This window comes from Procambarus clarkii, chromosome 33 (assembly GCF_040958095.1).
Source record: "Procambarus clarkii isolate CNS0578487 chromosome 33, FALCON_Pclarkii_2.0, whole genome shotgun sequence".
NCBI lineage: Eukaryota > Metazoa > Arthropoda > Malacostraca > Decapoda > Cambaridae > Procambarus > Procambarus clarkii.
The window spans coordinates 29,528,789-29,552,165 of record NC_091182.1 but is presented as its reverse complement, the minus strand read 5'-3'; the positions used below and the strand labels follow the sequence as shown (position 1 = coordinate 29,552,165).

The window sequence follows — 23,377 nt, the reverse complement described above, 5'->3', positions numbered from 1 at the left end:
AATTGGTACAGTTAGAGGAAGATGGCGCAAGAGTTGCAGACAACGATGTGTTGATGCAAGGCAAACATGTCATCGTCATGTTACGGAGTCACCGCTGGTGTTGCCAGCCGTCACAGATACGGCACTCTCACTCAGCCTGGATTACCGCTTACAATTTGTGCTGCCGTAACTCATATCGGATGAGTATCCACACTGAACTGAGATTGCACAAAATCTTTTTGAATGGTGTGTGCTCGCCTAGTTGTCCTTGCGGGGGTTGAGCTTCGACTCTTTGGCCCCCGCCTCTCTATTGGTGTAGAGGTTCCTGAGCTCTATCATAGCCACACTTGAAACTGTGTATGGAGTCAGCCTCCACCACATCACTTCCTAAAGCTTTTCCTGCGCCTTCTTAACTTTGCGTGATACGAGGGTTGGTATGAGGAGGCGTTAGTGTTAATATTAACACGGTCTTATAGTCAACACCTGCCCTCCCATCCTCCCCTATCCCTGACACCCGTCCAACACGTGACTTGCTTCATCACGAAGCTCGCCGAAACTTATTATATACATTACCATTTTGAGACATGCATGCATGTCTGAGGATTATACAAAAAATATAATTTTTATATTCTACCGAGCACGGCATAAGCCATGTGTCCCACAGTGTACCTCGTATAGGCAGGTACTCAACAAGGTGAAGGTCCGAGATACTAGCGTCACGCTGTACCATTCCTGTGTTGGCGAATGACACGCCATTCTATCACGATAGAATCTTTTATCACGATAAATATTAATAGATAACTGTGTATCCTAAGTGTTATATAACTGAAGAGGCGGAGGAGAAAGGGGGAGATGGTGTTTAAGACGTGTCACCCTAGGCAGGGAGGACGAGGAGAGGGTCCAAAAAAGGCGAGGCTCCTGGGGCAAACAGCAGGCCCTGGACGAGGCTTTGTTCCAAGTGGAGAGCGCGCCAGAGGAGCCTGGGGGACACGGCGCCATTCACGGCTCCTCCCGGCCCTCAATGCCTCGCTCACCTCCACTTTTCCTTCCTTTGAATTATTCCACTTTTTTTGTCTTCACAAAGTCCCGCTTCAGCACGTGACGGCCCTGACAGTCCCAGTAACTAATGAGGTTTACTTTTGAAATGAAAAATGGTAATTCCCACTCTGCAGTCTTCCATAAAACTCGGAGACAGTCAAATACTCCATTCGTCATCCAGTCGCTAATCGTTATCGCGGGGAAGGTCTAGAGCACTCACGCAAGAACCAGGGAAGCAAAACTGGACAGTTTTCTGCAAGAAGTGCCGGACCAACCGGGTTGTAGTGGATAATGTGGGCCTGCGGGCCGCTCTAAGCAACAGCCTGGTGGACCAAGGTCTCCAGTCAAACCTTGGCCCCGGGGCCGGCCATGGGAAGTAGAAGAACTCTTAGAACCTCATCCAGTAGCTGAACCAGGTATGCCAACATATAGGTATTGTGCTGCTGCTCCTCACCATGTTATCTTGAGTTATCTTGAGTGTGTGTTCCATGCCTCTGTCCACAAGATGAGGGAGATGCCGTAAGTCCGGCTGAGGGCGTATGGGGCAGATGGCCTCACTGACGTCCTACGTGGCCTAAGTATGGCCACATACACCAGGTACGTCCATCTTAACATCTCGCTCTCGTTGACGCGTGACGTAAATAAAATAAATTGTCAACTTATCTAACATGTCTTGAACAAGAGTGAATAACTTACCTTGTAAGGAGCCGGGCGCCTTGTGTGGAAGGCTGGAGACGTCTCAGCGTCGACTACATTAACATAATATATACAAAGGCTCGTCAGTGGTATTCAATAAAAATAAGACATAAAAGATATGGCTGTAGCGTATTTCTCTCACTCCTAAAATATGAACGTGATTATCTTGCTTCAAATACATAAAACAGGAGAGTAGAGAGCAACCAGTCTAGGGAACGCCCCGCCACAGTTGAGTACCTCGCCCCTCGTGACCTGATGGGTCGCCAGCCCCGTGCACCTGTCGCGTCTCATCAGCCACAGCCCACCTACACACCCACCACCACCACCTTCCTCCAACAATAAACGACAGGTAGCCCGTGCCATGTCTGAACCAGTGCCATGTCTGAACCAGTGCCATGTCTGAACCAGTGCCATGTCTGAACCAGTGCCATGTCTGAACCAGTGCCATGTCTGAACCAGTGCCATGTCTGAACCAGTGCCATGTCTGAACCAGTGCCATGTCTGAACCAGTGCCATGTCTGAACCAGTGCCGTGTCTGAACCAGTGTTCAGACAAGCCACGGGCTTCAAAACTGTTTCGGGACGCCCTCTTAGACAAGCAACAAACCGCACAGTGGCGTCTGTTCATACTAACAACAGTTTGCCTTACCTTCTTAGTGGCTTTGAAGACGTTACATCTGAAGACGTTAGAGGCGGCGTCTCTGGCGATGTACGAAAAAATTTTGAGATCTTGAGAGTCGTGAGAGACGTAGAAGATGCGGTAGATGGGGTGACTCATTACAAGCAGCTTGTTCTCGTCCAGATGGGCTTGTTTCTGTGGGGGAATATCCTCGTTAGTCATGACGGGGGGCGTGCAGCCCCTGTGGGAGGGGGGGGAGGCACCGGTGCTATGTAAGGCGAGTCAACAAGGTAATCGGATTAATATATCCCCCCCTTCTCCTACCCAACCACTTGGGCTGGACGGTAGAGCGACGGTCTCGCTTCATGCAGATCGGCGTTCAATCCCTGACCGTCCAAGTGGTTGGGTACTATTCCTCCCCAGTGTCCCATCCCAAATCCTTATCCTGACCCCCCTTCTCAGTGCTATATAGCCGTAATGGCTTGGCGCTTTCACCCCTCACAGTTTTCATTCATTCATGCCCCCTCCTCGTGCTTCCCTGCCCGTCTCCTTCCTCTAATACCAGCTAACGAGACCATACAGTGATTAATAATGAGGCACTTGAGGCTGATAAAGGGCAGAATAGCTACGGACATTGTGTACCTATGGCAGAAGCATAGGTTATTAAACAGTCTCCCCCCCACACACACATACATACACCCACACACACATACACCCACACACCACCACACACACACACACACACACACACACACACACACACACCCACCCACCCACACACCCACCCACACACACACACCCACACACCCACACACACACACACACACACACACACCCACACACACACACACACACACACACACACACACACACACACACACACACACAACCATGTTTGTCCCGTGTTTACATCTCTGCCGTTCGTGTCTGCACTAAAGTCGACAAGATTCCCCTCAAAAACTGTCAATGTCCCTCAGGCCAGCATCACTAAACCCTCACAATAAAATCTCATAAAAACCTGTCATTTAGTGGCATTTACAATCGATCAAAAACATTTTAATCGCTATATTCTGTTAATAATTCAACAATTATACAAGCATTTCGGGTCGCTCATTGGTACAGTAACTGTACCAGTTACAGGAGTCGTAAATTTGTTTCTCCACAGGCCAATAACAGTGACCCCTAGTGTAAAGCTGCATAGTGTGTCCCTGTGTCAGCAGTCAGCCCCTGGCCCACCACCACGTGTCCCTACAGTGTACCAGTGTCAGCAGTCAGCCCTGGTCCACCACCACGTGTCCCTACAGTGTTCCAGTGTCAGCAGTCAGCCCTGGTCCACCACCACGTGTCCCTACAGTGTTCCAGTGTCAGCAGTCAGCCCTGGTCCACCACCACGTGTCCCTACAGTGTACCAGTGTCAGCAGTCAGCCCTGGTCCACCACCACGTGTCCCTACAGTGTTCCAGTGTCAGCAGTCAGCCCTGGTCCACCACCACGTGTCCCTACAGTGTTCCAGTGTCATCAGTCAGCCCTGGTCCACCACCACGTGTCCCTACAGTGTTCCAGTGTCAGCAGTCAGCCCCTGGCCCACCACCACGTGTCCCTACAGTGTTCCAGTGTCAGCAGTCAGCCCCTGGCCCACCACCACGTGTCCCTACAGTGTTCCAGTGTCAGCAGTCAGCCCCTGGCCCACCACCACGTGTCCCTACAGTGTTCCAGTGTCAGCAGTCAGCCCTGGTCCACCACCACGTGTCCCTACAGTGTTCCAGTGTCAGCAGTCAGCCCTGGTCCACCACCACGTGTCCCTACAGTGTTCCAGTGTCAGCAGTCAGCCCTGGTCCACCACCACGTGTCCCTACAGTGTTCCACTGTCAGCAGTCAGCCCTGGTCCACCACCACGTGTCCCTACAGTGTTCCAGTGTCAGCAGTCAGCCCCTGGCCCACCACCACGTATACCTACAGTGTTCCAGTGTCAGCAGTCAGCCCTGGCCCACCACCACGTGTCCCTACAGTGTTCCAGTGTCAGCAGTCAGCCCTGGTCCACCACCACGTATACCTACAGTGTACCAGTGTCAGCAGTCAGCCCTGGTCCACCACCACGTGTCCCTACAGTGTTCCAGTGTCAGCATTCAGCCCTGGTCCACCACCACGTGTCCCTACAGTGTACCAGTGTCAGCAGTCAGCCCTGGCCCACCACCACGTGTCCCTACAGTGTTCCAGTGTCAGCAGTCAGCCCTGGTCCACCACCACGTGTCCCTACAGTGTTCCAGTGTCAGCAGTCAGCCCTGGTCCACCACCACGTGTCCCTACAGTGTACCAGTGTCAGCAGTCAGCCCTGGTCCACCACCACGTGTCCCTACAGTGTACCAGTGTCAGCAATAAGCCCCCCCGACCTACCACCACGTGTCCCTGCAGTGTTCCAGTGTCAGCAATAAGCCCCCGACCTACCACCATCACCACCTACGAGCTGACCAAGCTCTTGCCTGCTCACCATTCCCCTTTGATCCCTCGAGGAATGTAATCTTGCTCTCTCGTCGTCTACTCAGACACCCGCCTCATTGCACACACTCTCCAGAGATACAGCCCCTCCTCCTCCTCCTCCTCCTCCTCCCCACAACTGGGTACAGTCTGAGGAGTGTGTTTTTTGAGAGTCAGATGGGGACACACAAAACAAACGATGCATGCACGCACGCACGCACTAGCGCGCGAGCACACACACATTCCTTTCACTCCGTCCTATTCCAAATCCTGGAGCATACCTGGAGCCCTCCCGAGGGATAACCTGGAGCCCTCCCGAGGGATATCCTGGAGCCTTTCCATGGGATATCCTGGAACCTTTCCATGGTATATCCTGGAACCTTTCCATGGGATATCCTGGAGTCCTTCCAAGTGATATCCTGGAGCCTTTCCAAGTGTTATCCTGGACCCAAGTAATATCCTAGTCCCTTACAAGTGATATCCTCGTCCCTTCTAAGTGCTATACTGTCGTAATGGCTTGGCGCTTTCTCCTGATAGTTCTCTTCCGTTCCTCCTCCCCCCCTCTCCCTCCCTCCCTCCCTCCCCCCCCTACATCCCTCCCTCCCTCCCTCCCTCTCCCTCCTACTGTATAGCTCCATCTACGGAGACGTCGCCGTGGCCTCCAAGCAGCAGGAGGCGGCGGAGGAGGAGGGAAGACTCACCTTCTTCTTCCTGAGCGACACCTTCACCCCGTCCGTGGACACCTCGAAGTTCACTTTCTTCTTCTTGATGCCTTTGGCCTTGAACTCGTACTGTTGAGGGAGAGACAACACGTTAGTGGAGTGTGTGTAGGGGGGGGGGGAGTGGGGAGTGTGTGTAGGGGGGGGGGAGTGGGGAGTGTGTGTAGGGGAGGGGGAGTGGGGAGTGTGTGTAGGGGAGGGGGAGTGGTGAGTGTGAGTAGGGGAGGGGGAGTGGGGAGTATGTGTAGGGGAGGGGGAGTGGGGAGTGTGTGTAAGGGAGTGGGGAGTGTGTGTAAGGGAGTGGGGAGTGTGTGTGGGGGAGTGGGGAGTGTGTGTGGGGGAGGGGGAGTGTGTGTGTGTGGGTGGAAATGGAGTGTATGTAGGGGGAGGGTGAGCGGGGGGGGGGAACAAGGCTAGTGCAGGTAAAATATATTTCATAAATGACAGGGAAAATAATTTAAGTGTACAAAAAATGTCACAATTTCTCCTAACATTTACAACACCTCAATTAGAACGCTGTCAACAGAAGCGTACAAATTATAGTGCTGTAGCGGAATTTGAACCAACTCAATTTGTACGCATTCCCAAACCAATGAACTAAAGGCCTCGAAGGATTAGATGGGATTTTATCTAGGTTCGTACGCAAAACCACATCAAACAAGACGCTTGTCAAGTAGTGAGAACTGACTGAATGGCAATTTCATTGCAGTCCACCACCGTCCATCTTTTCTCAATTTTTGACGGCTGTGTTTACATTTATTAAACAGCTCACGAGCACTGAAAAACTTATGCTCATAAACTGTTTACTCTATGTAAACAAAGACGCCAAAGATTAAGAAAAGATGTACACGTTCGTAAGTACTTTGTGTAACTACTGGATGAATCCGGCCCCCTGGCCGCCGTGTGTGTGTGTGTGTATATACATATACATGTGTAATAACAATTGTGGCACATATTGGCACCCATTATGCGCCTCTGTAACCCTTCCCACCACCGCCCACGGGATGGGTATGGGGTACATAATAAGTAACTCCAATGAAACGAATTCTTGAGCCTCTTGCAACGCGGCGGACAAGTAAATTGACCTGTAATTGAAAAAGGTGAGACGAATTTCAAAGTGGCGGCAGAGACGCGTAAGGAGATCACTGGCATCTCATTCTCCTTAATGTCTCATAACTGGACTTGTGAAGTAAATCGCCTCGGGGGAGCCGCGCCCCCCCCCCCCCGAGCCACGTCAGCGTCGGGAGGAGGATATCGCTGGTGCCGCTGATTGGACGTTATCAGGCTCGTTGGAGCGAGGGAGGGAAGGGCCTGGCGGAGGCCACCACAGTCCGCCACGACAATCCCTGGCGGTGGCCATAATACAACGATGTTGTTGGTGATCAATTTGGTAATTACCCTGACTCTCCAATCACTAGGCTTCAAGTTCAGTGCCCGGAGAACACAGCAGGAATGTTGTTCCTCCCCCCCACCCAGCCTCCCCCCCCCTCCGGCCCAGCCTCCCCCCAGCCTCCAGTGAAAATGGAGAGGGTAATAATCCACGAGAAATAGAACACTAGAGATGAAATGTAAGGCGTAAGACCTAAGCCAATTGGAGGTGAGAAAAAAAATGCAGAGAGGAAGACGGGTTGAGAATATCTCTGTGAGAGGGGGGGGGGAGAGAGATAAGGGGAAGGGGGAGGAAGAGGAGGGGGGGGGAGAGAGTACCGAGGGAAACACGTGAACAAAGTTGGCCGAGCAAATAAAGAGAGAATAAAGGGTATAGTAAAGTGTGTGTCTAGCAGCGTTCAAAGAGGCGGACGCGGTAGGGAAGTGGGAGGTGTATGTCCGCCCTAATGTGGCCCCTGGAGTAGGGGGTGTTGTAGGGGGTGGTGTAGAGGTGTGCATACCTCTACACCACCTTATTACTGCTACCCTCATTCTTGGCGTCTCACATTTGATGGGGACCATTCATCATGGCACAAAAACTTAATTTTCGTATACATACACACACACACACACACACACACACACACACACACACACACACACACACACACACACACACACACACACACACACACACACACATATGCGTAAGTATCCACTAGGAAAATGAAACTAAAGTTCCACAAGTTTGGGTTAACACAAGAGGAAACTGGAAAAAGTTTAGAGGTATGCCACTAAGCTAGTCCCAGAAATAAGAGGCATGAGTTACGAGGAAAGGTTGCGGGAAATGCATCTCACGTCGCTGGAAGCAAAAGAGCTCGGGGAGACGTGATCACCACATACAAAATTCTCAGGGGAATTGACAGGGTAGACAAGGATGTATTATTTAATACGGGTGGTACACGCACAAGGGGACACAGGTGGAAGCCGAGTACCTAAATGAGCCACAGACATTAGAAAGAACTTTTTCAGTGTCAGAGAAGCTAGTAAATGGAATGCACAAGGAAGTGATGTGGTGGAGGCTGACTCCACACACAGTTTCAGATGTAGATATGATAGAGCTTGAGAAGCTCAGGAATCTGTACACTAGTAGATTGACGGTTGAGAGTCGGGACCAAAGAGCCGAAGCTCAACCCCCGCAAGCACAACTAGCTGAGTACATACCTACTTTGACACCCAAAACAGAGACAACCAAACATACGTCACTTATACATAATACATATCTAGAGATACACACACATCCAAACTTACACAGACCTTCTAACATACCAAGACATACATATGTACATACATCTTTTCAGTTGCATATAGTCCTGGGGACCATTCAGGCTCGTTCGCACCCACGTACATACATATATACAATGTATCTACTCGCCTTGGCAGGGACTCGAGCAGACATTAGCGATCACCGGCGTCAATTTACCGCGTGTTTATTTAATAAGCAAAAGCAAACTCTGCTACAGCCGGGGGTGGGGGTATGGCCTGGCCTTGGCCCCCCCCCCCCATTCTCTACTACAGTGAGGCCCCTCCACCACCCCAACACTCTCCTACTGCACTGTTAACATGACAGATACAGTGTCACACTGTGATCTGTAATTCTTGTAACGTTCACAGGCTTAGTTTGTCATGCTTAGACAGACAGTATGATCGTGTCTGTGTGTGTGTCTCTGTCTCTCTCTCTCTCTCTCTCTCACACACACACACACACACACACACACACACACACACACACACACACACACACACACACACACACACACACACACACACACACACTGTGCATCCCCCCATCTCCTTTCCCCCCCCTCTCTCTCCCTCTCCCTCTCTCTCCCTCTCCCTCTCTCTCCCTCTCCCTCTCCCTCCCTCTCCCTCTCGTACGGGTACATGTGTGTGTGAACTCAACAATAGCTACCCCCACACACACCAACCAAGAAATTAATGAACCACATTCAACATCAGTTCAACTTTTCCCACATTTTTCAGTCGAGGATTGTGAGTCTGCGGCTCGTGAACCCACATTCTATTTGATTAATGTCGCCATAAATGGCAACTAGGATATGTTGTAACCGTTCTGCCATGGGTGTGCTAGCGTGCGCGCGCGGGCTGTAGTCTAAATGGAGGTTTTGCGGCTATAGTGTCTTACAGCTCGAGTATAACACCTATATTGTTGAGGAAATTGGTTTGTGGTGAAGAGCTATTGTGTAAGGTGCGCGCGCGTCTCCTCGGCCCGTGTCCCCCAGGTCCGAGTCCCCCAGGTCCGTGTCCCCCCCCCAGGTCCGTGTCCCCCCCCCCCAGCCCCGTGTCCCCCCCCAGCCCCGTGTCCCCCCCCCAGGCCCGTGTCCCCCCCCAGGCCCGTGTCCGCCCCAGCCCAACATGAGCTCTGAGTGGTAATACCACCGCCACTATAATTGGTTACAATATATATTGTTCACATCCAAACAGTCTCACTGTTTTTCACCATTAATTTCCCGCACAATTGGATTAATCAAACAGCGGGCGCCGCGGCCCACTATAATTTCATTTCGATTATGAGTTTATATCGCAGTGGGAAATATTGACGCACGGGAGTGTGTAGTCAAATGAGGGTATAAAGCAATATGGGCTTTGAAGGTCAAGCTCTAACTCTTAAGCCCCGCCTTATCAACTGTGGGCTAATGCAGTAACTCCCGACCTTCCTGTACCTTGTCAAGTACACACACTTGAAACTGATTATTGGATTTGGTTTGTATTGTGTGTGTGTGTGTGTGTGTGTACTCACCTAATTGTACTCACCTAATTGTGCTTGCGGGGGTTGAGCTCTGGCTCTTTGGTCCCGCCTCTCAACCGTCAATCAACTGGTGTACAGATTCCTGAGCCTATTGGGCTCTATCATATCTACATTTGAAACTGTGAATGGAGTCAGCCTCCACCACATCACTTCCTAATGCATTCCATTTGCTAACTACTCTGACACTGAAAAAGTTCTTTCTAACGTCTCTGTGGCTCATTTGGGTACTCAGCTTCCACCTGTGTCCCCTTGTTCGCGTCCCACCAGTGTTGAAAAGTTCATCCTTGTTTACCCGGTCGATTCCCCTGAGGATTTTGTAGGTTGTGATCATGTCCCCCCTTACTCTTCTGTCTTCCAGTGTCGTGAGGTGCATTTCCCGCAGCCTTTCCTCATAACTCATGCCTCTTAGTTCTGGGACTAGTCTAGTAGCATACCTTTGGACTTTTTCCAGCTTCGTCTTGTGCTTGACAAGGTACGGGCTCCATGCTGGGGCCGCATACTCCAGGATTGGTCTTACATATGTGGTGTACAAGATTCTGAATGATTCCTTACACAGGTTCCTGAACGCCGTTCTGATGTTAGCCAGCCTCGCATATGCCGCAGACGTTATTCTCTTTATGTGGGCTTCAGGAGACAGGTTTGGTGTGATATCAACTCCTAGATCTTTCTCTCTGTCTGTTTCATTAAGTACTTCATCTCCTATTCTGTATCCTGTGCCTGGCCTCCTGTTTCCACTGCCTAGTTTCATTACTTTGCATTTACTCGGGTTGAACTTCAACAGCCATTTGTTGGACCATTCACTCAGTCTATCCAGGTCATCTTGTAGCCTCCTACTATCATCCTCTGTTTCAATCCTCCTCATAATTTTTGCATCGTCGGCAAACATTGAGAGGAACGAGTCTATACCCTCTGGGAGATCATTTACATATACCAGAAACAGTATAGGTCCAAGGACTGACCCCTGCGGGACTCCACTTGTGACGTCTCGCCAATCTGAGACCTCACCCCTCACACAGACTCGTTGTCTCCTGTTGCTTAGGTATTCCTCTATCCACCGGAGTACCTTCCCTCTCACTCCAGCCTGCATCTCCAACTTTCGCACTAGCCTCTTGTGTGGCACTGTATCAAAGGCTTTCTGACAATCCAAAAATATGCAGTCTGCCCACCCTTCTCTTTCTTGCCTTATTTTTGTTGTGTGTGTGTGTGTGTGTGTGTGTGTGTGTGTGTGTGTGTGTGTGTGTGTGTGTGTGTGTGTGTGTGTGTGACAACGGTTCCTCATGTCCATGGTGCTAAAACAGTTATGTCTGATATCCTTGAGGTTCAATCTGCGCCTCTAGCCATGTTCTACCATGTTTTACAAGTCCTACAAGTTTTACAAGTACGCTGGACTTGTGATCCTGTGGTCCCGGGTTTGATTCCGGGCGCCGGCGAGAAACAATGGGCAGAATTTCTTTCACCCTATGCCTCCTGTTACCTAGCAGTAAAGAGGTACCTGGGTGTTAGTCAGCTGTCACGGGCTGCTTCCTGGGGGTGGAGGCCTGGTCTAGGATCGGGCCGCGGGGACACTAAAGCCCCGAAATCATCTCAAGATAACCTCGAGATAGAAAGATAACCCCTTTGTACTGTGAAGAGAGCCATTTGTAACCATTCAAATTAATGGTTACAAATGGTAATTTTTAAAAAATTCCTCATCACAAAGGATGAGAATTTTTGATATAATGAGAAATTACATATCCTTGTAATTATATACATGGCCATGTAACTATATACATGGCCATGTAACTATATACATGGCCATGTAACTATATACATGGCCATGTAATTAGTAGCCTTCACTGCCAAATTTGGGTGCATTATGAGAATATTAACTCGCGTTCTCGAGGATAAATTGATTACAAAGCTCCAGGTAACTCATGCCAGAGGGGCTTAAGGGAACTCATAACTGGGCATTCAGTGATGTAGTGCGGGAGATCATGCCGTAGTTCCTGCTCACAGAGTTTGCACCTGGAGTGCTCACGATTGGGAGACCCGTCACCTGCAGCCACCTGCCACAGGTAACGGTAATCCAACCTGATCCTTGCAACCACTGTGTCGCACAGTCTAGTGGACGTTTTGTGCTGTCCATAGATGTAGGTTTCAGATCTGAACAAATCATAGCTTTTTATACTAGTACTTTCAGGTCGTTGGGAGTCAGTAAGTTCTTTCCTATCAGATCTGAGTGTTTGGACCAATACAGTTTCGACAGCAGAGATGGGGATACCTAGATCTAATTCAACTTCAAACTTGATGCTAACGCGAGCCAGGACGCAAGTCTTGGGATGCCGCTCGCCACGTTTCATTTATAAAAACCCTGGCGTCACTGACCCCACACCCTCGCGGACCATCACTTGTGCTGTCGACATGTTGCTGGCTCAAGGGATCAATGTTCCCGCGACCCGGTTTCTGACCAGGCCTCATAGTTCCCACTAGTCGACCTAGTCAGGTCAACCCCAGGCTGCTGGACAAAGCTGCCTGATTATGAATCATAACCTGGTTGATCAGGTATCCTTTGGGAGGTGTTTATCAAGTTCTCATTTGAACACCGAGAGGTCGGTTTCTTACGCTCTTGATGTGTAGAACACAGAAGGTCAGACGACCCATCTCAGGTGGGTTCACCTACCTTACCCTACCTGTGTGCTCCGCTTATGGGCTTACCAGACTCTAATTTCCATTTATTTCCACCTTCGCGTCAGGCATAAGAAGCGGCGGGGCATGAAGAGCTATATGTCACTACGCCCGTTGGCCGTGATAGGCGGGTACCTGGTGATCACCTGTCTACTGAAGACACTTACTGCCAACTGTCTCACACGCCCAGCATCCACACGCCCAGCATCCACACGCCCAGCATCCACACGCCCAGCATCCACACGCCCAGCATCCACACGCCCAGCATCCACACGCCCAGCATCCACACGCCCAGCATCCACACGCCCAGAATCCACACGCCCAGAATCCACACGCCCAGCATCCACACGCCCAGCATCCACACGCCCAGCATCCACACGCCCAGCATCCACACGCCCAGCATCCACACGCCCAGCATCCACACGCCCAGAATCCACACGCCCAGAATCCACACGCCCAGAATCCACACGCCCAGCATCCACACGCCCAGAATCCACACGCCCAGCATCCACACGCCCAGCATCCACACGCCCAGCATCCACACGCCCAGCATCCACACGCCCAGCATCCACACGCCCAGCATCCACACGCCCAGCATCCACACGCCCAGCATCCACACGCCCAGCATCCACACGCCCAGAATCCACACGCCCAGCATCCACACGCCCAGAATCCACACGCCCAGCATCCACACGCCCAGAATCCACACGCCCAGCATCCACACGCCCAGAATCCACACGCCCTCACATTGATCCAAGACATCCCGTGACAACTTCTCAAGTTCCCTCTTAAAGACTTGAGCCATTGTGTCAGTAATATTTCTTATCTTTTCAGGTGAAGGTTGCGAGTCGTTGACCTCTGCTGCCTACACAATGTTATCTGCCCTTCATGCCTTTTCTAATCCGTTTTTATTCTACTCTACCATATTTGTGTTGTAATTGTATTGTGGATATATAGAACCTGTCTCTCCATATTTAGATTTGAAATATGTTTCACATCTTCAGTGTGAAACAATGGAATTGCTTTGAGGCGAATGTCAACAGAGAACAATATTGCAGACGAGGGAGCACAAGTGCTTTGAAGAGTACCATTACTGAGGCGGAACTGCTGGCTCGGCTGTGGGCTCGACTGTGGGCTCGACTGTGGGCTCGACTGAGCTCGACTGAGCTCGGTGTTCTGCCTCTTGTGTGTCAGACTCATTCTACTGTGGCTCCAGTGTCATCTCTCTCACGTCTGGGAGTCCCACTATGACTGCTGTAGTTGGTCGCACCGTGACCCCAGCCACACCCTGACCCCCAGCCACACCCCTGACCCCCAGCCACACCCCTGACCCCCAGCCACACCCCTGACCCCCCAGCCACACCCCTGACCCCCCAGCCACACCCTGACCCCCCAGCCACACTCCTGACCCCCAGCCACACCCTGACCCCTAGCCACACCGTTCTAGGTCTCGCTTCGTCATTTACTGTGTTTCAGTTCACCATTTGAAGGTGTTCTTTACATCAGATTTCACTTTGTCCATATATATATATATATATATATATATATATATATATATAATATGTCCTGGGGACCATTCAGGCTTGTTCGCATATATATATATATATATATATATATATATATATATATATATATATATATATATATATATATATATATATATATATATATATATATATATATACACACAGATACAATTTTCCTATTGATCTCTTTATGCCATCAGCAAAGAACGAGACGGAACTGTGTTGTATTCCTCACTGTTCCGGCTATGAGGACCTGGGGGAGATTTACTACAATGATAATTGCAATGTTATTCCTCTCGGCTTTCATTCACAATGCCTCAAAAATATAATATACGAGGATCTCAATAATTATGAGCAAGTGAAGGGTCGTCAAGATCTACGTCTTCAAGTGTCATATTCTATCACTCTTATATACACTTAAACTACAACTTTCAGTTCTCATGAGCAGGCTGGGATGGGTTTGTGGGGGGTGGGGTGGGGATGGGTTTGTGGGGGTGGGGGGGGGGGGTTGGAGGGGGGGGGGTGACCCACACCCCACACGCCCCCCTCCCGCCGTTTACAAAACCAACTATTCAGTCTGGCGTTTATGTCTATTATATTGACAAAAACTCCAACCGCAGTAACATTATTTTGAAAGGGAGATTTTGTTGAAAATGGAGCCTTTTAAGGGAATGAAGAGGTGAGACGGATATTGGTTAGGGGGTGAGGGTTTAGGGAAGTGGGTAGCTGTTAGGGGGGCTAGAGGTTAGGGTAGGGAGATGTAGATACCCGGAACATACCTGGGGAGGGTTTCGGAAGTTTTTCTATTCCCCGACCCAGGCCTGGACTCGGGGGAGGACCTCAGGCCTCGGGGAATACCTTTTTCTAGTACAAAATTTTAGGCTTTAAATTATACGTCAAAATGCGACTAGCTATTAGGAGGGTTTGCATCGATGTAGATCAGAGAGTGTGGTTGAGTGTGGATGGTGGTTGAGTGCGAGTGTGGGTGGTGGTGGTAGGCGAGTGTGGGTGGTGGTGGTAGGCGAGTGTGGGTGGGGGTGGTGGTTGAGTAGGTGATAATGAACATTATATATTATAACAAAATAGCCAATCACATAACGCTCTCCTTATCTTGAGATTATCTTGAGATGATTTCGGGGCTTTTTAGTGTCCCCGCGGCCCTGTCCTCGACCAGGCCTCCACCCCCAGGAAGCAGCCCGTGACAGCTGACTAACACCCAGGTACCTATTTACTGCTAGGTAACAGGGGCATTCAGGGTGAAAGAAACTTTGCCCATTTGTTTCTGCCTCGTGCGGGAATCGAACCCGCGCCACAGAATCACGAGTCCTGCGCGCTATCCACCAGGCTACGAGGCATCCTTAGTATAAATAACCCTTGGGATTCGACCTATGTAATTTCATCCATAAAATAAAGATTTAGGAACACAGGGCACAGGAACACGGGAACAGGAACACGGGAACAGGAACACGGGGCACAGGAACACGGGGCACAGGAACACGGGGCACAGGAACACGGGGCACAGGAACACGGGGCACAGGAACACGGGGCACAGGAACACGGGGCACAGGAACACGGGGCACAGGAACACCGGAACTTACCCGGATCCGTCTCATGGCGGCCACAATTTCCACTCGACTAGTAGGGCGAGGAACGTCCAGGGTGCCGATGTACTGTGGGAGAAAAACACACCTTAGTGAGTACACGATGGGTGGGGAGGAGGGGGGGGGAAATATGGTAGGGGGGGAGAGTATGGTGGGGGGAGAATATGGTGGGGGAGGGAGAGAGAATATGGTGGGGGGAGGGGAGAGAGTATGGTGGATAATTAGAGAGAAGGATAGTTTGTTAGCGGGGCTACGAGCCAGTGCCACAAGGAACTAGCAGTAAGAAGCCACACCTTAGGCAGTGGAAGGCGTTGAGAGGCGGGGTTGTTCAGGGGGGGGGCAGGAAGTAGGGGGGAGGGTGTTTATAGGGTAGGGGGAGTGGTGACAGGCAGAAGGAAACTAATCATACTATGACAGTCTGGTGAGGGAACAAAGGGCTCCATAAGACGAGGTGAGTGATTGATAAAGATTAAGCCACCCAAAAGGTGGCACGGGAATGAATAGCCCGCAATAAGACGAGGGCAAGCAAGGCATATATATATACCTTGCATGAAGGCAGTCACGGACACACAATTAGCAAAACGTCGGGAATAAACATGAGAGTAGGCAGAACTGTTAGGGTGAGAGGGGGGGTGTCAGGGGGGTGAGGGGGGAGTGTCAGGGGGGTGAGGGGGGAGTGTCAGGGGGGAGTGGCGGGGGGAGTGGCGGGGGGAGTGGCAGGGGGAGTGGCAGGGGGGGGTGAGAGGGGGTTGGCAGGGGGGTGAGGGGGGTAGCAGGGGTAATACAATTCAGTCATCACATACATTTCTCACCTCAATTATTTATACAACCAAACAATCGTTCACAAACCCTAAAATTCATTTGCCCACTTTAGATAACTGCAGTTACAATATTTCACACAGACACAATAACAATCGGATATCTATTTACGGAACCCACTCATTTACAACCTAGGAGTCATTTACACCCACTGTCCCTCAACCCCAACACTCACATTTACACCCCTTTATCATCATTTACATCACCCCGACAAGCACAAATACACGCAGATATTAATTTACACTCATGACAATCGCTCGCCCCCCCCCCCGACAATAATTTACACTTCAACAATTATTTACAAGGCGACAATAACGACCCCCCCCCCCCCCCGACAATAATTTACACTTCAACAATTATTTACAAGGCGACAATAACGACCCCCCCCTCCCCCCCTCCAATATCACAAGCAACCCTCGTGCCAGTATTAAGTAATCCGGCAATTGCCGCGCCTCTTAATTGCTTCAGGAGGATTAAAACTTTGTTTAGCGAGACGGCGAAGGCTTGAAACTCCGGCCGGAGCGGCTTAGTTCCTGCGGGGTAATCCTGTGATCGAGGTGGACCTCGGGCGTCTCAGCCGAGGTGGACCAGGTCGGGTACTGGGGGGGACGATGAGGACTAACAGATAAACGAATCACCTGCTTTGTTTAGAGGCTAGTGATCTAAAACTCTATCCGCTAGTGCTCTCTAAAGTGGAAATTGCTTTCACTGTTGCACAATGACAGCCCCTTTCAAAACTGGAGAAATTGCTGACCTGGAGAGCGTGCAGAGATCCTTTACTGCTAGAATCCTCTTAGTAAAACATCTAAACTATTGGGACCGACTAAAGAGCCTAAATCTGTATTCTCTTGAGCGCAGGCGGGAGAGATACATAATAATTTACACGTGGAAAATAGTAGAGGGGCTGGTCCCAAACCTGCACACAGAAATAACACCACATGAGACCAGAAGACATGGCAGGATGTGCAGAATACCCCCGTTAAAGATCAGAGGTGCAACAGGTACTCTGAGAGAGGACTATCAACATCAGAGGCCCGAGACTGTTCAACACGCTTCCACTACACATAAGAGAGATAACTGGCCGACCCCTCGCAGTGTTCAAGAGAGAACTTGATAGTTAAGCACTTCCAAAGGATACCTGATCAACCAGGCTGTGATTCATACGTCAGGCTGCGAGCAGCCGCGTCCAACAGCCTGGTTGACCAGTCTAGCAACCAGGAGGCCTGGTCGACGACCGGGCCGCGGGGACTTTCAGCCCCGAAATCCTCGCAAGGTAACCCAATCATAATAGGTAACCTATATCGACATCTCCCCCCCTACCCTTACCCTACCCCCAATACCGCGCCCCTTCCCCTACCTCGCCCCCCCCCCCCCTCTGCTTAATTGCACCTAATTATAAACACGTGAACCCAATGTTTCTATCATCAAGGGATCGGTATTTAGAAAACGTAAGAAGTTTCTCCCGGAGACAATTGCACATTTCTCGCAGCTGCTGCTCTCCGCAACTTTGTGACCAAAATAAAGGGCCAGAATGAGCGAGACAGCTGCTACTGCTGCTGCTGCTGTGGCCGGCCCAGGGCAACACCAGAATACACACACACAGGCAAACACCCGCAGCAAATATACAACAAAATGACTCGGTATACATAAATATCTTTCAAGGTGAGAAAAGATGGTGCCAGAACTGAGCCAACTCTTAACAGTCGGACAAAAACACACCGCCGACGGTTGGGACATTTTTGGCGGGAAGGACCGGCACGTAAACTGGCGTCATAACTCCGTGTTCTGTAGATGGCCAGTGAGTGTCCCCGGGGACAGGTAGCCTTGTGGGGGCACCCGGGGACAGGTAGCCTTGTGGGGCACCCGGGGGACAGGTAGCCTTGTGGGGGCACCCGGGGACAGGTAGCCTTGTGGGGCACCCGGGGGACAGGTAGCCTCGTAGGGGCACCCGGGGGACAGGTAGCCTTGTGGGGGCACCCGGGGGACAGGTAGCCTTGTGGGGGCACCCGGGGGACAGGTAGCCTTGTGGGGGCACCCGGGGGACAGGTAGCCTTGTGGGGGCACCCGGGGGACAGGTAGCCTTGTGGGGGCACCCGGGGGACAGGTAGCCTTGTAGGGGGCACCCGGGGGACAGGTAGCCTTGTAGGGGGCACCCGGGGGACAGGTAGCCTTGTGGGACACCCGGGGACAGGTAGCCTTGTGGGACACCCGGGAGACAGGTAGCCTTGTGGGACACCCGGGGACAGGTAGCCCGGGGACAGGTAGCCTTGTGGGACACCTGGGGACAGGTAGCCTTGTGGGACACCCGGGAGACAGGTAGCCTTGTACGACACCCGGGGACAGGTAGCCTTGTACGACACCCGGGGACAGGTAGCCTTGTACGACACCCGGGGACAGGTAGCCTTGTACGACACCCGGGGGACAGGTAGGCTGAGAAAACGCTTGGCCAAACAGTAACAAACCAGCAAGGATGGCGAAGCCGACGCGCTGATGAGTTAGATTACCGGAAAAACAGGATGTAAAAAAACCGAAGAACCGTACTTCAAATATTATAATTTTCTTGGAAGACTTTCGAGTCGCGTGTCGGTGTCCGCCACCAGTAAATGTCCAGACAATTCTCAGACAGCTCGCTGCTCTCCAAGCGACTGGTTGATACCTGGTTGATACCTGGTTGATGGGGTTCTGGGAGTTCTTCTACTCCCCAAGCCCGGCCCGAGGCCAGGCTTGACTTGTGAGAGTTTGGTCCACCAGGCTGTTGCTTGGAGCGGCCCGCAGGCCCACCACAGCCCGGTTGGTCCGGCACTCCTTGGAGGAATAAATCTAGTTTCCTCTTGAAAATGTCCACGGTTGTTCCGACTGAAGCAAGGATCAACCCAAGTTGATCCTTGCCTGTTGGACCAAGCTCTCAGGCTTGGGGCTTGGGGAGTACAGCTGTCAGGACCCCTTCCAGGCTTGGGGAGTACAGCTGTCAGGACCCCTTCCAGGCTTGGGGCTTGGGGAGTACAGCTGTCAGGACCCCTTCCAGGCTTGGGGCTTGGGGAGTACAGCTGCCAGGACCCCTTCCAGGCTTGGGGCTTGGGGAGTACAGCTGTCAGGACCCCTTCCAGGTACAGGTGTCAAGAACAGCCAGTTTTTATGTGCATTCACACAACTGCCGTCAGTAACGGGCATGTGACAGTGGCGACCCAAGGCGAGAGGAGCACCTTCACCCACTAATACTACTTTCTCACCCCATGACCCTCTCCCCCCCCACACCCCTTTACCTGGGGATGAATGCCCCCATGGAGTGGGCCGTACCCACATGCCCCCATGGAGTGGGCCGTACCCACATGCCCCCATGGAGTGGGCCATACCCACATGCCCCCATGGAGTGGGCCGTACCCACATGCCCCCATGGAGTGGGCCGTACCCACATGCCCCATGGAGTGACGACTGACGGAATACAGGAAGGTTACAAGTATTACACATTGATCATCGTTGTATTTTTAATTTCTCAACCCACACCTGGGCCCAGCGCCACCTGGGCCCAGTCTCCGTTGGTTATCACCTGGTCTATGAAGCTGTCTTTGTAGCCAGCACGGCCACACAGCCAGGTTGATCAAATAACTCTAGCAGAAACTCAAGTTTCTTTTTTTTGACTGCTTACACTCTTGTTCCAGATGGCATGAGCTGTCATCTTGGAGTTGCTATTGACACACACCTCTCACTCGCCGTCTGCACATCAGGGAAGCCACAGATGGTAGACGGTTGGAACAAGTTAGGTGAGAAGGTGGTGGTGGAGGCCAAGACCGTCAGTAGTTTCAAAGCGTTATATGACAAAGAGTGCTTTGAAGACGGGACACCACGAGCGTAGGTCTCATCCTGTAACTACACTTAGGTAATTACAGGTAACATTAGCAGATGCCACAGGAACATGCTCATCCAGTGAGGTGTCATACCGACCCGGTACTACTGCAGGTAAGTACCGCGCCGACCTAGTACAGTCCCTAGAAACAGAAACTGTAACTGTTTCTATTTTCCGCTTGTTACAACTTGCAATAAAGTTGTTACATCTTGGCTTAACATGTTTAAGACGTATTAGAACGTTGTTACAACTTGTTATATTGGTTGTTATAACTGGTTAGGAGGGGTTAAAACTTGTGCAAACGTTGTAGCAACGTCTTAGTTTCGGTGTGTGTTTGGCGGGGTACTACCAAAGAAAAAGTACCGGGCGGCCCAAGTACTACTGCAGGGAAAGGGGACCACGCTTGAGCTCTGGCACCGCAACAGTAAACACAAGACAGCCTCGCCTCAGCCATTAGGTAGAGGAAACGGACTAATGCACGACTCTCTGACAGGCGCAAATGTAGAAATCTTAAGAGAAAACAATGCCAGGCGGCAGCGTCCACAGACATTGTCAAAGAAATCTTGCATGAAAAGAGACATTTACAGCGAGCCCGGGTAATGCACCAGAGCAAAGGCTGACAAACATAGTAAGCCAGTGAGGGGGTAAGAAGGAACATCATGGAGGCCATCTTCATGAAATCAAAAGCATAGAGGGACAGCATGAAAACATGGAGATACACAACAGAAAATGGAAGTAGAGAAAAATATGGGAGGACTATGATGATACAAGGTTGGATGAAGTGAGAGCCGCTAGTGATAGAAGCCGCGGGTCAACTCTCTCGTCTTGTGGTGCACGATGCTGACCCCTGTGTGGGGGTGGTTGTGGTGGTGACCCCTCACCTGTCTCTGGCTGGGGGGAGCACTAGTCTCGTGGTCACTCCAGCTAAGGAGAAGGGGGGGGGGTGAGAGAAGGGAGGGGTGAGAGATAAGGGGGGGTGAGAGATAAGGGGGGGGGGGGGGGGTGAGAGATAAGGGGGGGGGGGGGTGAGAGATAAGGGGGGGGTGAGAGATAAGGGGGGTGAGAGATAAGGGGGGTGAGAGATAAGGGGGTGAGAGATAAGGGTGAGATAAGGGGGGGGGGGTGAGAGATAAGGGGGGTGAGATAAGGGGGGGTGAGAGATAAGGGGGGGTGAGATAAGGGGGGGCGAGAGATAACGGGGGCCAGAGATAAGGAAGGTGAGACTTAATAAGAAGTAATGCATCTATTCGGAAAAGGGCTAAGCCATTACGACTATATAGCATTTGGAAGGGATTTGCCATGGGACGGGGGGGGGGGGGGGAGATAAGAAACAGTGCTGCTGCTGCCTCCGCTGATGCCACAAATAAATAACAAATGACCGTAATCAATTATCTTCGTGATTCTGGGTATTTGTCATGTTACAGTTCCGTTATCCCTCGTTAGTTCCGTGGATTAACGTCCCCGCGGCCCGGTCTCTGACCAGGCCTCCTGGTTGATCTCAACCCATTACAGTTCCTCTATAAAGAGCAGGGCACCGCCAGCCCCCCCTCCCTGGCAGGGGAGCGCCAGCCCCCCCCTCCCCTGGCAGGGGAGCGCCAGCCCCCCCCCCTCCCCTGGCAGGGGAGCGCCAGCCCCCCCCCCTCCCCTGGCAGGGGAGCGCCAGCCCCCTCCCCCCTGGCAGGGGAGCGCCAGCCCCCCCTGGCAGGGGAGCTACAATACTATAAACACAAGTCCGTCAAGACAATTGTCTTGGACGACACTCGAGGGCCAACGTACACTTTTTTGTTTTAATTTATAAACAAACTATTTTAAAGTAAATATGTGGGATAAGCCCATGTTGCCACTCCAGGCGTCGTGGTGCGTGCGTGAGAAAGCGCGCGCAAGTGCGTCTGTTTGAAGGGGGGAGGGGAGAGAAGACCTGCCTGTACTTGGGTACCAGTGAAAAGTTCTGTTTAGCTCTGCATATCCTGCTTTCTTGCTCTGTTGTGCCTGAAGCGGTGTGGAGGAAGGGGGAGGAGTGGTTCTCGATATTCAATCTCTGACGTTCCTGCTCTTGAAGTCAATCCAAATCTCACATGTAACCCGCATGTACGCTGGTGTAGGTAAACCAGTCTATTAACCATATATGTCATGGTTAATGAAATGTATTTGATGTCCTCAATAATAATATCTTATTGCCATTTCCAGATAGGCCCTTCAAGTGTGTAGCCTCCAACTGGTACTCCAAGACAATAACGCAGACACTAGCTCCTCAAGACACCTCTCTCTCTCTCTCTCTCTCTCTCCTTCTCCCTCTCTCTCTCTCCCTCCCTCCCTCCCTCTCTCTCCTTAACATCAGCCTCATGTTGGGTAGACACCAGCTGTACTCACCTAGTTGTACTCACCTAGAGGTGTTTGCGGGGGTTGAGCTCTGGCTCTTTGGTCCCGCCTCTCAACCGTCAATCAACAAGATTGACGCAGAAGCTGTGTGTGTTCCTGGAGCGTCCTCTGTCCGTTCCTCTGCCCGTTCGCGTCACGCCGCGCGGGGGAGCCTTCGTTTCCGGTTATTTCCGTGATGAAAATTCTGATAAACGAGAAGCTTGGCTTATGTTCCCTTGGGCATGCTGACCACCTAGCTTTTCCAATACATTCAGATAGGCGTGTATCCATAGCTGTGTGTTCGTATACATACGTCAGTGGCCAATTAGATGCACGTCTGTGCGCGCGCCCGTATACACATGAATACGTATTTACCATTTTGTGCCTGCAGAACCGAGCTATTAGCGTATGTGTGTGTGTGTGTGTGTGGGTGGTGTGTGTGTGTGGGTGGTGTGTGTGTGTGGGTGGTGTGTGTGTGTGTGGGTGGTGTGTGTGTGTGGGTGGTGTGTGTGTGTGTGTGTGTGGGTGGTGTGTGTGTGTGTGGGTGGTGTGTGTGTGTGTGTGTGGGTGGTGTGTGTGTGTGGGTGGTGTAGGTGAACAATGAGGGCAAGGTACACACATATGGGCCACTGATCAAAGAGGCGGCTGGCACAATTATGTCTGGCTATTAAACTGTGATGATTGCCCCTGCCTCCCTCCCAAATCACCCCCTACCCCCCCCCCCACCTCTCCCCTCAGGGGTCCCCCTGCCCTGGTCCTGACACCTGAGGGACAGAAGGAGAGGACAAGGCAAGGGGACGCAAACACCATTAAGCTACCTCTCGCATAACTTAAAATCTTTTTAAT

The 23,377-nt window shown here is 51.4% G+C and overlaps 1 protein-coding gene across 6 annotated transcripts in view; it reads right to left on the bottom strand.

Moving 5' to 3' along the window:
- The window catches only part of LOC123765268 (carboxyl-terminal PDZ ligand of neuronal nitric oxide synthase protein), a 497,901-nt gene that overhangs the window by 130,997 nt on the left and 343,527 nt on the right, over nt 1-23,377 (bottom strand). For all 6 annotated transcript variants that reach the window (XM_069335506.1, XM_069335509.1, XM_045753792.2 and 3 more), the window contains 3 exons: nt 15,508-15,579; nt 5,507-5,596; nt 2,362-2,526 (listed from right to left, as the gene is read on the bottom strand). In XM_069335506.1, coding sequence (XP_069191607.1) covers nt 2,362-2,526; nt 5,507-5,596; nt 15,508-15,579 — 327 coding nt within the window. The remainder of the gene's footprint in view (nt 1-2,361; nt 2,527-5,506; nt 5,597-15,507; nt 15,580-23,377) is intronic.